The following is a 19,356-nucleotide window of genomic DNA, read 5'->3' on the forward strand; positions in this document are numbered from 1 at the left end:
GTAAGCCATCATCTCATGACCCACAACTATTTTATGTTTTCCAACAAATTTTATTTACAAACACAAGGAGTCCCCATGGGGGCGAAATATTCGCCCTCATTAGCTAACTTAGTCATGTCATGGTGGGAGTTGCAGTTTGTGTATACTGAGGAGAATCCCTTTTTGGCTCACATTGAGTGGTATGGCAGGTACATCGATGACCTCCTCCTAATTTGGGGGGGCGATGTATCTGCCATACCCTCATTTTTGGTTTATCTGAACTCTAATCATTTTAATTTGCGATTCACTCATTACTCTCATTCGAGTGAAGTCACTTTCTTAGATTTAAAATTACGAGGGGTAGTCAACACTCCAATTACCACATCCACGTTCAGAAAGCCCACAGCGGGAAACACCATCCTGCATTATTCTAGTCACCATCCTAAACACACCACAAAAGCTATACCTGTTGGTGAAATGGTTAGGAGTAGAAGAAATTGTAGCTCTGACACTGATTTTCACTTGGAAACTACACAAATCTCCAACAGACTAACCAACAGAGGTTATCCCCGGTGGTCACTCGATAGAGCTAAACGCATTGCCAACAATAAAAACCGCAATTCCTTACTTAATCGCGAACAACATAGTAACACCATTACTAAATTTACAAAGACACCGGTACTTTCCCTCCAGCACAGCTTACAATTTCAGGACATAAAACACATAGTCTCAAAACATCTCCCTCTCTTACTTGATGACAACAAAATCGAATACATTCTTAAAGATGGTTGTAAATTCGTTGCACGCAGAGGTTGTACATTAGGCAACATTCTCTCTCCCTCAATGATAAGTGAACAACACTCTCAGAGAACCTGGTTACAGAACCTAGGTTTTTTCCGTTGCAGCTCAAAACGTTGCAAATGTTGCACATACATTAAACCTACGAAGTCATTTTATGACACTTCACACAAGAACATCTATCACATAAAACATCATTTAACATGCAATAGTTACAATGTTGTTTATGTCATACAATGTATTGAATGCAACATTCTTTATGTTGGTTGTACCATACGTAAATTTAAAACTAGAATTTTGGAGCACCTGAATGACATTTCAGGATCAGACTCACGTAATATAAGTGGAGCATCAACCCATTTCAGAAATACTCACCAGAAACGCACTTGTAATTTCACAGCTTTTGCGATAGAAAAAGTCACAGTCCCCAAAAGAGGAGGTGACATCAGGAGATTGCTACTAGATCGTGAGGCTTTCTGGATTATGCAACTGAACTCCATGTCACCTTTTGGCATGAACATTAGAAATGAAATTATGCTTCATTATTAATTTCTTTTCTCTCTTTATGTATTCCATCACACTAAGATTGTATTCTGTTTCCTTCCTATGAAGCCTGTTTTACTTCAGTCAGACAATGATTGGTTTTATTACATATGTCTTATATGTTTCTCTTATCAAATGTCTTCATGTCTATTTTCATAATCTCAATGTCGCATGTGGTGTATTCACTATCATTAATCTCCCTTGGATATTCTGATCCCACTTTCACGATCAAACTTACCTTGTTGATTGTTCCTCATGCGACATTGTTTCTTCGCAGTCTTTCATTTCGTAGCGGAGTGGTTGATGGTTGCCATGGTGACGTTGTTCGCCGCCGGGTTTGACCATTTGACCACTCCCCTTGGGAATATTGATTGGCCGCACAGCCCCATGACGTTGATACACTCACATCAGCTGTTGGCCTTCCTAATTGCACTTCCCTTTTCTACGGAGGAGGGCTCATTTGTCACATGACATGATTTTCCTGTTAAATACCACCATTGTGAAATGTTATATTATCCATGACTAAGGACGCCGTGAGCGTCTGAAACGCGTTGGATTTCTTTGTTGCTCCCATGTCTCTTTTAAAAATGGACTAAATAAAGAAATTATTTTAAGCTGTTACCCACTTGGATTTGAGCTGGATCATTTTCTTGGCTTTGTAGATAGTCCTAGCACCCAAATAAATTCATAACTTACATTTCCCAAATGTCTGCTTTATGTTGGATGGTATTTTAAGATTCCACATATTTTACTAAAATGTTATGAGGCTCAGAATTTGGGGCCATTTTTCAATTTTTTTGGAAAATCACCAAAACCCGTATTTATAGGGATCTGCTCAACTTCTAATTGACTGTGAGAGGCCTAAATAATAGCGAGACTCGTAAATTACCCCATTGTGGAAACTACACCCCTCAACATATGAAAAAGCACTTTTAAGAAGTTTGTTAACCCTTTAGGTGTTTTTTAGGGGTTAAAACAAAATGGAGGTGGAGTCTGCAAATTGTAATATTTTTTCACAGTACAGGCGGTCCCCGGGTTACATACAGGATAGGGTCTGTAGGTTTGTTCTTAAGTTGAATTTGTATGTAAGTCGGAACTGTATACTTTATAATTGTAACCCCAGCCAAATTTTTTCTGGTCTCTGTGACAACTGAATTTTAAAAATGTTGGATTGTCATAAGAACCAGGAGTAACAATAAATCTTCATTACAGACGCCTGTGATATCTGTTACAGCTGATTATTGTAACCTAGGGCTTAAGTACAGGAAATTACCAACATCCAGGGCTCGTCTGTAAGTCGGGTGTTCTTAAGTAGGGGACGGCCCGTACACTCATTTTGGGTGGAAAATTAATCATTTGCAATGGATTAAATGAAAATAAAGTTTGATACCCAATTTCTCCCAAGTGCTGATGCCCCATATGTGGTGGTGACTGCTGTACGGGCGCACGGGCGCGCGGCCGGGCATAGAAGGGAAGGAGGAGCATAGAACAGGGGGAAGAGCATAGAACAGGGGAGGAGCATAGAACAGGGGGAGGAGCATAGAACAGGGGAGGAGCATAGAACAGGGGAGGAGCATAGAACAGGGAGGAGCATAGAACAGGAGGAGGAGCATAGAACAGGGGGAGGAGCATCGAAGGGAAGGAGGCGCCATCCAGAGCAGATTTGCATTGTCACATTGTACAGGCTATCATATTTTTTTCTTTTTTTAATGTGGACCTATAGGGGCTTACTTCTTATTGCCACATGAGATGCACTTTTCTGATACATAATGTTGGGGCATCTATAGCTAATTGGTGAGATTTTATTAACTCTTTGTTGGTGGAGGAAATAAAAATCATCGATTTTTAGGAAGATTTTATTTGGGGGGGGGAGTTGTGCTGTTTACCATACCATAAAATTAGTATATTATTTTTATTCTATGGGTTGCCACGATCACGAAAATACCTCATTTATATAATTTCTTTATTTTTAACCCCATTTTTACTGAATAAAAAGTCATTTGGCGAAAATCTTGTTAATTTTAGCCTCGCCGTCTTTTCATATGCAGAACTTTTTTCATTTTTCGGCTGACAAATCTGGTTAAGAGCTTATTTTTTGCGAGAAGCTTTGTTCTTTTTAGTGGTCTTATTTTAGAGTGTGTACTGTTTTTTTATCACTTTTTAGAGCATTTTTTAAAGGGTATTAATTAAAATATCTTTTTTTCGGAACAATTTTTGGAGTTGTTTTTTACAGGGTTCATTGTGCAGGTCCAATAACTATTCAGTTTTATTATGCAGATTTTCACGGACGCAGCGATACCAAATATGTGGGGGTTTTGTGTATTTTATTCAAATTTACTGATTAAAAAGTAATTTGGCGAAAATCTTGTTAATTTTAGCCTCACCGTCTTTTCATATGCAGAACTTTTTCCATTTTTCGGCTGACAAATCTGGTTAAGAGCTTATTTTTTGCGAGAAGCTTTGTTCTTTTTAGTGGTCTTATTTTAGGGTGTGTAACTTTTTTTAGCACTTTTTAGAGCATTTTTTTTAAAGGTATTAATTAAAAATTATTTTTTTCGGAACGTTTTTTGCGGGTTGTTTTGCAGAGTTTACTGTGCGGGTCCAGTAACAATTCTGTTTTATTGTAAAGATTGTTACGGATGCGGCAATACCAAATATGTGGGGGGTTGTGTGTTTGTGTTTTTTATACTTTATTAAGTGTTTTTATGGAAAAGTGACATTTTAGGGGCTTATATTTTTTAGTTATTTATTTTTTATTTCTTCTAATGTTTAAACTTTAGTGTTTTTCACTTTTTATTACTTCTACAAACGTGAACTCTTCTCCTCTCTAGAGGAGAGAGATTTTATCAGCGTAATAATCACTGATCCTGTTATTCCCGGCAGATGCCATCGCCCAGAGCTCAGAGGAACATCTGATGTCTAGAGATATCACAGAAGATGATTGTGAGATTACACAAGATACATATAAAAATGGCGCCAGAAAAACGGATTTACCCTCCGCCATTCCCAGCAATGACCCATCATCTGATCCTATTACATTGGGCTTCTGTTCTGATACATCCCAGACTAAGAGGAAGAAAAGAAGCCGCCAAAGAGGAGACGGACAACTAAGAGCTTCCGCTGGGCAGAAGACATTTTCATGTTCAGAATGTGTCAAATGTTTCAGGTTTAAATCATTACTTATCAGACATGAGAGAATTCACACAGGAGAGAAGCCATATCGATGTTTAGAATGTGGAAAAGGTTTTACCGAGAAAAGAGATCTTGGTAAACATGAGAGAATTCACACAAAGGAGAAGCGACATTCATGTTCAGAATGTGGCAAAGGTTTTACAGAGAAAAAAGATCTTTATAGACACCAGAGAATTCACACAGGGGAGAAGCCATTTTCATGCTCTGAATGTGGCAGATGTTTTGCTAATAAAGCAGATTTTATACGACACCAAAGGATTCACACAGGGGAAAAGCCATTTTCATGTTCAGAATGTGATAAATGTTTTACTACTAAAGCAGATCTTGTAAGCCATCACAGAATTCACACGGGAGAGAAGCCATTTTCGTGTTCAGAATGTGATAAATGTTTTAGGTTGAAAGCTGAACTTGTAAATCATCAGAGAATTCACACAGGAGAGAAGCCATTTTCATGTTCGGAATGTGATAAATGTTTTACTACTAAAGCAGAACTTGTAAGCCATCAGAGAATTCACATAGGAGAGAAGCCATTTTCATGTGTCATATGTGGTAAATGTTTTTCTATAAAGAAAAGTCTTGAAATCCATAAGAAAATTCACACAGGGGAGAAGCCGTTTTCATGTTCAGAATGTGGGAAATTTTTTACTACTAAAGGAGAACTTGTAAACCATGAGAGAATTCACACAGGGGAGAAGCCATTTTCATGTTCAGAATGTGGGAAATGTTTTATTCTGAAATCAGGCCTTGTTAACCATCAGAGAATTCACACAGGAGAGAAGCCATTTTCATGTCCCGAATGTGGTAAATGTTTTAGGTGGAAAAAAGATTTTGTAAACCATCAGAGAACTCACACAGGGGAGGAGCCATTTTCATGTTCAGAATGTGGAAAATCTTTTATTGCGAAATCAAGCCTTGTTAGCCATCAGAAAATTCACACAGGGGAGAAGCCATTTTCATGTCCCGAATGTTGTAAATGTTTTAGGATAAAATCAGAACTTTTAAACCATCAGAAAATTCACACAGGGGAGAAGCCATTTTCATGCCCCGAATGTGATAAATGTTTTACTACTAAAGCAGAACTTGTAAGCCATCAGAGAATTCACATAGGAGAGAAGCCATTTTCATGTGTCATATGTGGTAAATGTTTTTCTATAAAGAAAAGTCTTGAAATCCATAAGAAAATTCACACAGGGGAGAAGACGTTTTCATGTTCAGAATGTGGGAAATGTTTTATTCATAAATCAGACCTTGTTAACCATCAGAGAACTCACACAGGGGAGAAGCCATTTTCATGCTCTGAATGTGGAAAATGTTTCGCTCACAAATCAAATCTTGCTGCACATCATAGAATGCACACAGGCGAGAAGCCATAGTTGTGTTCAGAGTGTGGGAAATGCTTTGCTGAGAAAAGAAATCTGTTACAACACCAGAGAATTCACACAGCTGGAAAACCATTTTCATGTTCTTAATTATTTTATAGAAAATATACTGAAAATTAACACTGAGGGGGGAAAAAATGATATTTAGAATGTCACAAAAATGTAACTTTCAGTTAGAGCTTTTTATACACAAGAGAAGCCACACTAGGGAGAAGCCACACTAGGGAGAAGCCACACAGTGGAGAAGCCATGCACTTCTTTCATGGTGACTGTGGTCCCAGCTGCTACAAGTTCCTACCCGGTAGTTTTAGGCTGATCTCTCACCTTCCTCAGGATCACGGATGCCCCACGGGTCATTGTGTATTCCATCCATATTTTAACAACTGGTCTGTAGGAGCCGGAGCTCTTAATGGTTGGTAGGAGATGAAATAGTTGTTTATCTCAGCAGAATGCAAATAAATTTTATACAATGTGATTTCTGGATTTGATTTTTTGATGTTCTATCTCTCAATGTTCACATTAAAGGGGTGTCTGGTTGTAGTGAGTGGATGGGGCGGCCCCTTCATATCTATGGAGCTGATAGAGATCGCTGAGTACGGCGCTCGGCAATCTCCGTCAGCTCCATAGAGAGGAATGGGGGGGGGGGGCGCGCACCTGTGCGATCAGCTGCTCCGCTCATCTCGGGGGTTCATTGGACCCCTGTTCTCATGATCTGTGGGGGTCCCATCACTGAGGCCCCACCAATCAGTAAATTAGGCAAAGCATAGGGCCTAACCGGACGATCCCTTTAGCCTACCCTTAAAATTATAGACTGTTTGTGTCTATACAAACGAACGGCACTCCAAAATAGTGGAATAATTCAAGTGGAGTTAATTCCCAAGCTGCTACGTTTCAGCTTCATCTGATGCCTTTCTCCAGCGAGGCTTTCACCACTTGAATTATTCCACTATTTTGGAGCGCCGTTCGCTTTTGTTTTCCTATATTTGGAAGGACGTGGCTGTCCGGTTGTAGCGTGCACCCAGCCTTTACTTTATTGCAGTGCCGCTAAGGAAATTTCTTCTTCTCCTTAACAGGTAGATTTCTGATGGTAGGTTCCCTTTAACCTGTTAGGTGCTGTGGCTGAACCTGACCACGCCTACAGAACAGCTCTGCTGTACTATAGAACCAGTATATTGTACAGTATAAGTGATCAGACCCCTAGGGTTCAAGTACCCTCGGGGAGGGGAGCGGGGCAGAAACCACAGCAAAATAATTTTTTGCGACCACCCTCCTCCGTATGCCCCAAAATCAAAGCGTGCCAAGAATAAAAATCTAATAAATACGTCCAACAATAGGACCAAATATTTAGAGGAAGATGGACCCAAATGCACATGAACCACTTAAATAGAACGGAGGTACCCTGTGTATCTTCCGGCCTCCCCTCTGACTGCCTCTTTGCCTGCCTTTGGGTAAGTGCGACCTGCACTGTTGGAATTTATAAATATCGGATGCTACCTCCGGTCTATTTAAGTGGTTCATATGCATTTGGGTCCATCTTCCCCTAAATATTTGGTCCTATTATTGGACGTAGTATTTATTTGATTTTCACTCTTGGCACGCTTTGATTTTGGGGCATACGGAGGAGGGGTGTTCGTAGGTACTTTGTGTTAGTCCCATTCTCCATATGGGACATCTTGGTTCCCCTAGTGCAGTGGTGGCGAACCTATGGCACGGGTGCCAAAGGCAATCTTCTTGCAGTTCCAAGCAACTTAAAAGTTGCTGCTTTCAGTCATATTTTGAAACTGACTTCGCTGCTTGGGACTGTAGGAAGAGGGAGAATGAGTAGAAAGGGTCGATTTATTTTTGGAGGACCTCCTGCTGGCCCCACGAATCTCTGTGTACAGAGGGAAACTGGAAAGAAGCTAAAATTATGAAAATTTTCCATCTTTGCTGTCCTCAGGAGGCCAATATGATTAAAAGTTATTGAACAGGAAGCAATAAGTTACTGCTTTAATTTTTGGTTGGCACCTCATGATAAATAAGGGGGGTTTTGGGTTGTAGTTTGGGCACTCGGCCTCTAAAATGTTCGCCATCACTGCCCTAGTGTTTGTACTTCCCAGAACTTTTATTGGAAGTGTCTTATGTGTCTTATCTTGGAATGTCAAGAAAGTATAATTATTTTTCTTAAGCTCTTTGTTTTGGAATTGCTAAAACTAGAGGCAGGAGGGAGGAGCCACCAGGAGCCTATACATTACAGGGTCAACCGGAAATACTGCAGGACCTGAGATGACGTCACCAACATGTGACGGGAGAAGAAGCAGACCAGCGGCCAATGAAGTGAAGACCGCAGGACCTGTGATGACGTCAGCACCGTGTTACCAGTATTTGGGGGGAGGAGCTGGGGCTGCAGAAACCGTGTTCGCGATTTAAGCACCACGTGACCAATAAGTGAGGGGAGGAGCTCAGCGACCAGAGACTTGCTACCACAGGACCTGCGATGACGTCGCCGCCATGTGACCAGTACATGATGGGAGGAGATTAGTAGATACAGTGGTTTAAGGACCTGTCATGATGTCAGCACCAGGTGACCAGCCACATGACAGGATAATGGAGACATTCATGGAGTGTAAGTGCAGGGGCTTCTCTCCTTCTTTTACATAATAACCTATGGAAGCCTCTACCAGCCTGTGCATGCTGGGAGCTGTAGTCGTTCATGATCCTGTGCAATAGCAGAGGTGTGCAGTAGGATGAGGTTCTGCAGTATAATGTGGTTCTGCAGCAGCTGCGGTGTGCAGTAGGGTGAGGGCTGTACGTCAGGGCGAGGGCTGTGCGTCAGGGCGAGGCTTGTGCGGCAGGGCGAGGGCTGTGCGGCAGGGCGAGGGCAGTGCGGCAGGGCGAGGGCAGTGCGGCAGGGCGAGGGCAGTGCGTCAGGGCGAGGGCTGTGCGGCAGGGCGAGGGCAGTGCGTCAGGGCGAGGGCAGTGCGGCAGGGCGAGGGCAGTGCGGCAGGGCGAGGGCTGTGCGGCAGGGCGAGGGCAGTGCGTCAGGGCGAGGGCAGTGCGTCAGGGCGAGGGCAGTGCGGCAGGGCGAGGGCTGTGCGGCAGGGCGAGGGCAGTGAGGCAGGGCGAGGGCAGTGCGGCAGGGCGAGGGCAGTGCGGCAGGGCGAGGGCTGTGCGGCAGGGCGAGGGCAGTGCGGCAGGGAGAGGTCTGTGCGGCAGGAAGAGGTCTGTGCGGCAGGGAGAGGGCAGTGCGGCAGGGCGAGGGCAGTGCGGCAGGGCGAGGGCAGTGCGTCAGGGCGAGGGCAGTGCGTCAGGGCGAGGGCAGTGCGTCAGGGCGAGGGCAGTGCGGCAGGGCGAGGGCAGTGCGGCAGGGCGAGGGCAGTGCGTCAGGGCGAGGGCAGTGCGTCAGGGCGAGGGCTGTGCGGCAGGGCGAGGGCAGTGAGGCAGGGCGAGGGCAGTGAGGCAGGGCGAGGGCAGTGCGGCAGGGCGAGGGCAGTGCGGCAGGGCGAGGGCTGTGCGGCAGGGCGAGGGCAGTGCGGCAGGGCGAGGTCTGTGCGGCAGGGAGAGGTCTGTGCGGCAGGGAGAGGTCTGTGCGGCAGGGAGAGGTCTGTGCGGCAGGGAGAGGTCTGTGCGGCAGGGCGAGGGCAGTGCGGCAGGGCGAGGGCAGTGCGACAGGGCGAGGGCAGTGCGGCAGGGCGAGGGCAGTGCGGCACAGTGAGGGTTGTGCGGCAGCTGCAGTGTGCAGTACGTTGAGGTTCTGCGTTACAGCGCCTCACAATATCCATAGGCTCCTGCGCTGCTCTACCCTAAGCTCCATTCTCTCCTCTGTCTCTTGTATCTTATTAATTACATGAAATCTTCTGACCAGATGCATAAGATGGTAGAGATAAGTTATTACATGGGATGATGACGTCCATATTCACTTCCCAGGAGCAGAATCTTCTAACATGGATGGAAGTGACACTGAGGAGAAGATGATCCCCAAGGTGGAGGAAGAAGAAGAGGAGGAGGAGGGAGGAGCCTGGGAAGGAGGACATGATGCTGGGGCCAGGGACCCCCAGAATGGTGAGAACTGATGGACTTTTAGGTCATTAGTTTCTCTGTTCCACTTCCCCAAAAATGTGTCCAAGAACCTTTATAGATCTAGTGATTAGCTAGTAGAACTATTACATACAGGGATGTGGAGGTATATTCATGCAGGAAGAGAAATGTTTAGTGTTTCAAGAAGCACTTACTCATAGATCCAGGCTCCGTTATTGTGTTAATCCTCTTATATTTGTTATCCATGGCCTCCTTCCTTTTAAAATCAACTTCAAGGTGGCTCAGTGGTTATCACTACAGCCTTGCAGTGCTGGGGTCTTGGTCAACATCTGGAAAGAGTTTGTATGTTCTCTCTGTGTTTGTGTGGGTTTCCTCCGGGTCCTCCAGTTTCCTCCCACACTCCAAAACATACTGGTAGGTGATTTGATTGTGAGCCCCATGGGGACAGGGACTGATGTGACAACATCTGTGCATCGCTGCGGAATCTGTAGTCGCTATATATATAAAGGAATTATTATTAATTTTAACTTCAGTGTTGCTCTGCAGAGGAACTTTGGCCTTCCCACCCACTGCCTCATTTTGTGCCAACTCCGGTAAATGGAACATTGCACATGCTGGAAAGGCATCAGGCAATTGTTCATTTTCACCAGTGGTCAGGTATAGCAATGTCCAGCCACGGGAAAGTTTTGGAAGGGGTGGAGGAGTTTCCTTTCCAGTGGGATGACCCTAAGTATCACAGGGGCATGGCTGGGGGCACACAGAGGATCAGGAGACGCCTGCAGCCAAGTACAGCTTATCATTGCCTCTGGGCAGCGTTGCCCAAATGAGCCACCACACACTGCAGTGCCAGTGCACCGACGCCTGAGTTGCCTAGATAGTCAACAGTGCCAAATACTGGGAGACCTCCTGCTGGAGCCCTGATGCAAGGATAGCGCAGCTTCATTCATTTCATTAGAAAAGCATGAGATAAACATTGAGAGCAAAAGGAGGAGTCTCCAACGCAGCAGGAAGGAGCAGCAGCACTACCTTAGGAGGGAGATCCCTATGACCACAATGTGGAATGTGATGTTCAATCCTTCCCAGCCTCCACCAGCAATATATATGGCACATAATAACACGAGGCAGAGTGTCACTCACATGCTGGTAGGTTCTGTCTACATTTCTCCTGGTACTGAAGGATGGGGCCTCCCATGGGTGCGAAAATTGGACATGTGACCACAGCTTGACCTCTACACCTTCGAGTAACTGTTCTGCTCTACGGGAAGTCAGAGCCCATGATCAGCGCTGCCGGTGGTGTCATCACCAACAAACGGATCTGCCTCTCTGCAAGCAACGTGGACATCCTTATGTTAAGTAATATGAAGCAGGCATGGATCCCACACTACTAGTCTGTGCCAGCGCCTGAGTGATTGGTTAGAGTCCAGTTTAGTCGAATTCCCCATTTGTTGGGATTCAAAATTGAAATCCACCTAATATCACAGTAGAGGAAGGGTTTTTGGTTTTATCGCTAGGAGTATAACTGGGTCGGAACCTGCAGAACTACTTTAACCTGAATAATTGTAACAGTATTTTACTTTAATGTATCTCTGGATAGAAATATTATTGGATGATGACGTCCATATTCACTTCCCAGGAGCAGAATCTTCTAACATGGATGGAAGTGACACTGAGGAGAAGGTGATCCCCAAGGTGGAGGAAGAAGAGGCCAAGGAGGAGGAGGAGGGAGCCTGGGAAGGAGGACATGACGCTGGGGCCGGGGACCCCCAGAATGGTGAGAACTGATGGACTTATCAGTCATTACTTTCTAGAACTGATTCCTCCTCTGTTCCTCTTCCTTCTGTCTGTAGCTATAGGGTTTCAGCTCTGAGTATTTCATCTATCCACTTCCTCACTTCATTTAAGGGGTTTTCCCATGAAAGAAAGAAAGAAAGTGTTTTTGCTCCTATCACTGACCAGTGATGGTCAGTGTAAGATTCCAGAGTGTGAGTGGGGACTCTCTGAGCAGACTCATTATAATCTATCTAGTTCTGTGGACAGCGTGGTTAGATCATCAGGGTCCAGGTTTATATACACTTTCATTTACCTTCTGAACATTGTACTTGTGTCTGGCACTTAGAAAAAAGAGATGAGACAGATGGGAGATCCATGAGATGGATATAACACACAATGACATCCTCCAGCTCTTGCTACATCTCAGCTACACACACTATCAGATCTGATGTACCTGTCTCCACCTTCCCCGGATAAAGAACTTGTCTGCCTGTAGCTTGTAGCTCTCCTCTCGCTGCTGTTTGCCGGCAGGAGGTGAGTTACAGTGTATCAGTGTGAGCTCGTCCTGGAATGCAGGGGCTGGAGGCAAGGAGCACAGAAGAACTCAGCTCTACAGCGTCCAATAGAATAACACGATGGCTGCCGACCCTAAAGTCAGGAAACCAGGGGCAACTGAAATTGTGTACAGCAGGACTGATACAGACAGGTTGGACTTATATCAGAAATGCTGGATTTTTGTTAATAACAGTGAATTAGAGAATGTGATATTTTGTTATCCTGAGGACATATAAGAAACTTGTCTTCGCGGGAGGAAAACCGGTTTGACCTGTTGAGTGACAGCGTTGTCGGGTAGATGAGCCAGATAGAAGAATTGGGTTCCAGAATATATTGTATCTGGAGAAAAGTTTGCAGATGAAGGGAATAGGGATCCTATGGTGCAGGTATGAACTAACCTTTACCTCTACACATCAGGGAAAGGTTATAACATTACACATAACAAAACACTTCCCCACCTTTACTCTCTGCAAAAGGAGCATTTATGGGTCCTGGTATAGAGCTGATACAAATTGTCGAGTGCGGTACTCTTCGATCGTGGTCTGTGGGGGTCTCAGCACTCAGAGCACCACTGATCATCAAGTTAAGCCCTGTCACATGGATAGAGGGTGACACTGGCCTTTGGAAGCTGCTATGTAAAGAAGGTGCCGGGTGAGGAGCTCTGAGGCACTAGAGACTCTAATGTACTTGTCTTGTTGCTTAGTTGTGCAGCGGGGCCTCCCACTTCTCTTTCTACGCTGGTTACAGCCTATTTTCTGCTCTCCTCTGAAGGAAGTAGTACACACTATTGTAGGAAATCTTCAGTTTCTTGGTAATTTGTTGCATGGAATGGCCTTCATTTCTAAGAACAAGAATAAACTGTTGAGTTTCAAATGAAAGTTCTTTTTTTCTGGCAATTATGAAAGTTTCATAGAACAAACAAAATGTGATGCTTCAGATTCTCAACCAACTCAAAAGAAGGTCAGTTTTATATCTTCTCTAAACAACCAAACTGTTTTCAGCTGTGCTAGCATACTGGAACAAGGGGTTTCAAGAATTTTCAAATCGTCCATTAGATTCTTACACAGTTCTCAAACACAATGTAACATTTAACCACTGGGGTGCTGGTTGTTGGGACCTATAGACACCTATCTAAATATTGTATTAAAAAACACGTTTTCAGCTATAATCCTCAATTACCGCATTAACAATGTAAAGAGGGGATTTATGATTCATCTAATGTTCGCTTCACTGAAAGAAAATGTGCTTTTCTTTCAAAAATAATGAAACTTTCTAAGTGGCACCAAACTTTTGAGCGGTGGTCTATATTATTGAGATTTTAACAATAAAATTATCATTAAACTTCTTTTTCCTGGCAGATGTCGCCATCCAGAGTTCGGAGGAACGTCTGATATCTTCAAGTGTTAAAGCGGAGCATTGTGACATAACAGAAGCTACATATAAAGAAAGTTCTGTCACAATGGAATCAGCCTCAGACCCTCACAGCAACGACCTATCATCTGGTCCTATTACATTGGACGTCTCTTCTTATATATCTCAGCCTAATGGGCAGAAAAGAAGTCACCACAAAGGAGCTAAACACCCGAGAGCTTCCACCGGGGAGAAGACATTTTCATGTTCAGAATGTGGCAAATGCTATAAGTATAAAGCAGCACTTATAAGGCATCAGAGAAGCCACACAGAAAATGATCCATTTTTTTGTTCAGAATGTGGCAAAGATTTTATAACAAAGGCCCATCTGATTAGACATGAGAAAATTCATAAGGGGGAGAAACCCTATCTGTGTTCAAAATGTAAAAAATGTTTTACTGAGAAATCGCATCTCAACAGGCATCAGAGAATTCACACAGGGGAGAAACCATTTTCGTGTTCAGAATGTGGCAAATGCTTCAGTGATAAACCGCTGCTTCTAGTACATACACGAATTCACACAGGGGAGAAGCCATTTTCATGTTCAGAATGTGGGAAATGTTTTATTCAGACATCAGGTCTTGCTAAACATGAGAGAATTCACACAGGAGAGAAGCCATTTTCATGTTCAGAATGTGGGAAATGCTTTATAAGTAAGTCACAAGTTGTTGGACATCAGAGAATTCACACAGGGTTGAAGCCGTTTTCATGCACCGAATGTGGAAAATGTTTTGTTCAAAAATCAGACCTCGTTAGGCATGAGAGAGTTCACACAGGGGAGAAGCCATTTTCATGCACAGAATGTTACAAATGTTTTCCTCATAAATCCAGTCTGGTTAAACATTGGAGAATTCACACAGGGGAGAAGCCGTTTCTATGTGCAGAATGTGGCAAATGTTTTATCTATAAAGAAGATTTGGTTAATCATGAGAGAATTCACACAGGGGAGAGGCCATTTTCATGTTCAGAATGTGACAAATGTTTTATTCATAAATCGGATCTGGTTAGTCATGAGAGAACTCACACAGGGGAGAAGCCATTTTCATGTTTAGAATGTGGCAAACGTTTTACTCATATTTCAACGCAGGCAAAGCATGAGAGAACTCACACAGGGGAGAAGCCATTTTCATGTTCAGAATGCGGCAAATGTTTTGCTGCTAAAGTTGATCTTGTTTGTCATGAGCGAATTCACACAGGGGAGAAGCCATTTTCGTGTTCAAAATGTGGCAAATGTTTTACCCTGAGGTCAAATCTAATTAGACATCAGAAAATCCACAAGGAACAGAAACCAGTTTGATGTCCAGAATGTGTCAAATGTTTCTCCGATTTAGGACCTATGAGAGTAGTCACAGGGTAGAAGCTGCGCTAAGTTTATTTAGATTGGTTTCTGAAGAATAACATGAAATTTTTTTTACCAATAAAATGTACAAATCCTCCACTTTTTTTAATAATTACACATATTAATCATAAAAAGTTAAATGTAATGTAAAGGGTTCTAGGCCCGGACTATATCGGGGAGTCTCTCAGAGTTATAAGTTCTGTACAGGAGATCACATCTCTCCATGGTATTTCCAGGTAGGGTAAGGTTCTCCATAGCCCCACGGTCATATAACTTTATACAAGGATGGACTGGTCGGCCGTGTAGAGCGCTAATAATTTTACGTCTATGACTCCCTGCCCACAAAACACATGTAGTACCTGGCCGAAGACAGAACACTGGTGTCTCTGCTCATGCGCGGAAGAAATTAGAAGAGAACTGCCCGCAGAAGACCTTACACTGACTATTAGGGATAATACCAAACTCATGAAGTCTTGAGTCCCTCGAGAATGATACAATGATGGATTCGGGTTTAGAATTACATGGGTTATACAGGTTTGAGCCATTAAGTCTAGGACAATGACTTGGGCTTCATGTTGTCGTGTGTCGAGATCGGCCATAAAAAGGGTAAAGTTTCCAGCCATTTTTGGGCAGTTGGAGATGAGAGGAGTGAGTGTAGCTTACCCATCTAATCTCCATGGTGAGGTCATTAATCTGGTGCACCCTGTATACTCGGGAAGCCGGCCCCTCCGCCCAAACCACCTAATTGCCCCCATCCACTGTCCAATCACCCATACACTACACACACAGAGGTTTTGTCTAATGTGTGTGGTCACTGTGATGTCATGGTAGGAACCGATTTGATGTAGAAGTCCACACTGTATTGCAGGTTTAGAGACGACTGCCCCAGACCCAACCTGCTCCTCCTGAGAACCTCACGGCTGAAGAGAATTACATGCACACACATAACCGTCGGGGATGTTAGCAGAACAATTATAATAACATCACAGACATCTTAAAGGGTTGGCCCATGATTAGAATCTGCCAGACCTGACCTCAACGTCAGACATGAGACATCAATGTCAGTCAATCTCCTTCGTTATAAATATAAACAATGAACAGCGAGATTTATAAAGTGTTATGGGAATTCACGCACCATCTGGACCAGATGAGCTCAAATTTCTGGGGGCACTTCCCGTTAACATATAACGAACGGTAGTGAGGAATAACACTGTTAATAAGTAATATCCATCGTTTTAAAGGGGGGGGGGGATCACAGTCATTCCATGGCATCATCACCACTTTCCGGGCGTAGTACAGGGTAAACCTTAAAAAGATATTTTCATAGTGGCCATTGATAGCCTCATTCATGATGCCAAGGAGACATACCATAGGGGACCTCAAAACATTGAGAAACATAGGTCAGAAATTCCAGATTCAGACCAGAAATTATTATTCTTGGGGCAGGCCCAGACACATTGTAGGAAGGATCCGGCTTCAGCCTGACAGCGGAAACTTAAATCATTGGGCATTATCCCTATGTGAAATAATTTTGCAGTGGTGAAATACACTCGGTGGAGAAATTTGGACTGAATCAGGAAGTCCCTAGCACACACCACAGATGTAAAATAGGAAAGTTCAACCTCCTTCCAGTCATCATCCGACAGGTCAGGGATGTTGCGTCTCCAACATTCAAGGGCCTTGTCAAATGGTCTGGTCCTTTGTTCTTGCAGCAGAGCATAGACCTGGGTGAGTGGCTTGGGGAGGTCCAGGGTGCTCATCCGAGTCTCCAGTTTCAAGATTTTACTGTTGGGCTGAAGGAACCGAACTGGGCCCTGAAGGCACGGCGTAAAAGGCCTTCCTAGGGACCCACTAAAGCCCCAGCCAGTGCAGTATCGGCATTGCCCCTGTCGATATCTATACACCTTCTCTTGCTATTTCACTTTCCGCCTCCCTCCCTCTGTACTTCCACCCCCCCTCCGGCACTTCACTTCTGCATCTCTCCCTGTAGTATGATGTGACTGACTTACAGTCTGCAGGAGAAAGGCTTCACTCCTGAGTCTCCCTCTCTTTTCATTTTCTGCCTGCCTCTCCTTGGCTTCCTCCCTCTACACTATTCCCTCTCACTGTTCTGTCTCCTCCTTTTGCAGACCCTCTCTTCCCTTCTGCCTGCATCTCCTCCTCTGCCTCTTTCTGTACTGCCTGCACCTCCTCCCCTGCCTCATCCTGTGCTGCCTGATTCTTCTCCTCTGTCTCATCCTGTGCTGCCTGCATCTCCTCCTCTGCCTCATCCTGTGCTGCCTGCATCTCCTCCTCTGCCTCTATCTGTGCTGCCTGCACCTCCTCCTCTGCCTCTTCCTGTGCTGCCTGCATCTCCTCCTCTGCCTCTTCCTGTGCTGCCTGCATCTCCTCCTCTTCCTGTGCTCCCTGCATCTCCTCCTCTGCCTCTTCCTGTGCTCCCTGCATCGCCTCCTCTGCCTCTTCCTACGCTGCCTGCACCTCTGCCTCTTCCTGTGCTCCCTGCATCTCCTCCTCTGCCTCTTCCTGTGCTCCCTGCATCTCCTCCTCTGCCTCTTCCTGTGCTGCCTGCACCTCCTCCTCTGCCTCTTCCTGTGCTGCCTGCACCTCCTCTGCCTCTTCCTGTGCTGCCTGCTCCTCCTACTCTGCCTATTCCTGTGCTGCCTGCATCTCCTCCTCTTCCTGTGCCCCTTGCATCTCCTCCTCTTCCTGTGCCCCCTGCATCTCCTCCTCTGCCTCTTCCTGTGCTCCCTGCATCTCCTCCTCTGCCTCTTCCTGTGCTGCCTGCATCTCCTCCTCTTCCTGTGCCCCCTGCATCTCCTCCTCTTCCTGTGCCCCCTGCATCTCCTCCTCTGCCTCTTCCTGTGCTCCCTGCATCTCCTCCTCTGCCTCTTCCTGTGCTGCCTGCATCTCCTCCTTTGCCTCTTCCTGTGCTGCCTGCATCTCCTCCTCTGCCTTTATCTGTGCTCCCTGCATCTCCTCCTCTGCCTCTTCCTGTGCTCCCTGCATCTCCTCCTCTGCCTCTTCCTGTGCTGCCTGCATCTCCTCCTTTGCCTCTTCCTGTGCTGCCTGCATCTCCTCCTCTGCCTCATCCTTTGCTGCCTGCATCTCCTCCTCTGCCTCTATCTGTGCTCCCTGCATCTCCTCCTCTGCCTCTTCCTGTGCTCCCTGCATCTCCTCCTCTGCCTCTTCCTGTGCTGCCTGCATCTCCTCCTCTGCCTCATCCTTTGCTGCCTGCATCTCCTCCTCTGCCTCTTCCTGTGCTGCCTGCATCTCCTCCTTTGCCTCTTCCTGTGCTGCATGCATCTCCTCCTCTGCCTCTATCTGTGCTGCCTGCACCTCCTCCTCTGCCTCTTCCTGTGCTCCCTGCATCTCCTCCTCTGCCTCATCCTGTGCTGCCTGCATCTCCTCCTCTTCCTGTGCCCCCTGCATCTCCTCCTCTTCCTGTGCCCCCTGCATCTCCTCCTCTTCCTGTGCCCCCTGCATCTCCTCCTTTGCCTCTTCCTGTGCTGCCTGCATCTCCTCCTCTGCCTCTTCCTGTGCTGCCTGCATCTCCTCCTCTGCCTCATCCTTTGCTGCCTGCATCTCCTCCTCTGCCTCTATCTGTGCTCCCTGCATCTCCTCCTCTGCCTCTTCCTGTGCTCCCTGCATCTCCTCCTCTGCCTCTTCCTGTGCTGCCTGCATCTCCTCCTTTGCCTCTTCCTGTGCTCCCTGCATCTCCTCCTCTGCCTCTTCCTGTGCTGCCTGCATCTCCTCCTCTGCCTCTATCTGTGCTCCCTGCATCTCCTCCTCTGCCTCTATCTGTGCTCCCTGCATCTCCTCCTCTGCCTCTTCCTGTGCTCCCTGCATCTCCTCCTTTGCCTCTTCCTGTGCTGCCTGCATCTCCTCCTTTGCCTCTTCCTGTGCTCCCTGCATCTCCTCCTCTGCCTCTTCCTGTGCTCCCTGCATCTCCTCCTCTGCCTCTTCCTGTGCTCCCTGAATCTCCTCCTCTGCCTCTTCCTGTGCTCCCTGCATTTCCTCCTCTGCCTCTTCCTGTGCTGCCTCCCTCTCCTCAACTCACTGTCTCTTTGCTGCGTCCCTCTCCATCTCTACCTCTCTGCCCCTGTGCTGCCCCTCTCTAATCACCTTCCCTCTTCCTGTGCTTCCTCCCTCTCCTACCCCCTTTCCTCCTCCATCTTTGCTGCCACTGTCTCTCCTCCTTCCTCTCCCTGTGCTGCCTCCATTTCCTCCTCCTACCTCTCCCGGAGTTCCCTAACTCTCTTCCTTCACCTTCCTCAATTCCTCCTCCTCCCTCTCCCTGTGCTGCCTACTTCTCCTCCTCTTTCCTATTTCTGTGCCTCCCCCCTCCCTTGCCTGTGCTGTCTTGTCCTCCTCCCC

General features: G+C 45.8%; 2 protein-coding genes across 5 annotated transcripts in view; both read left to right on the forward strand.

Annotated features, from left to right (window-relative positions):
- Positions 1–5,885, forward strand: part of LOC140076200 (uncharacterized) — a 215,350-nt gene extending 209,465 nt beyond the window's left edge. Inside the window, exon 7 of the mRNA XM_072122714.1 lies at positions 4,564–5,885. Within this exon, the coding sequence (XP_071978815.1) occupies positions 4,564–5,885 (1,322 nt within the window). The remainder of the gene's footprint in view (positions 1–4,563) is intronic.
- Positions 5,886–8,214: 2,329 nt separating this feature from the next.
- On the forward strand, positions 8,215–15,079 carry LOC140075968 (uncharacterized). 4 transcript variants are annotated; one of them, XM_072122447.1, is made up of 4 exons: positions 8,215–8,496; positions 9,798–9,932; positions 11,542–11,679; positions 13,592–15,079. In XM_072122447.1, exons 2-4 carry the CDS (start codon positions 9,815–9,817, stop codon positions 14,938–14,940), a joined length of 1,605 nt encoding a protein of 534 aa, XP_071978548.1. In that variant the 5' UTR covers positions 8,215–8,496; positions 9,798–9,814; the 3' UTR covers positions 14,941–15,079. The 4 variants fall into 4 exon arrangements, with proteins under 4 accessions (XP_071978548.1, XP_071978550.1, XP_071978549.1 ...); XM_072122449.1 differs by lacking the exon at positions 11,542–11,679; XM_072122448.1 differs by lacking the exon at positions 9,798–9,932 and having other exon boundaries at positions 8,216–8,496.
- Positions 15,080–19,356: the final 4,277 nt, after the last annotated feature.

This window comes from Engystomops pustulosus, chromosome 8 (assembly GCF_040894005.1).
Source record: "Engystomops pustulosus chromosome 8, aEngPut4.maternal, whole genome shotgun sequence".
Classification (NCBI taxonomy): domain Eukaryota; kingdom Metazoa; phylum Chordata; class Amphibia; order Anura; family Leptodactylidae; genus Engystomops; species Engystomops pustulosus.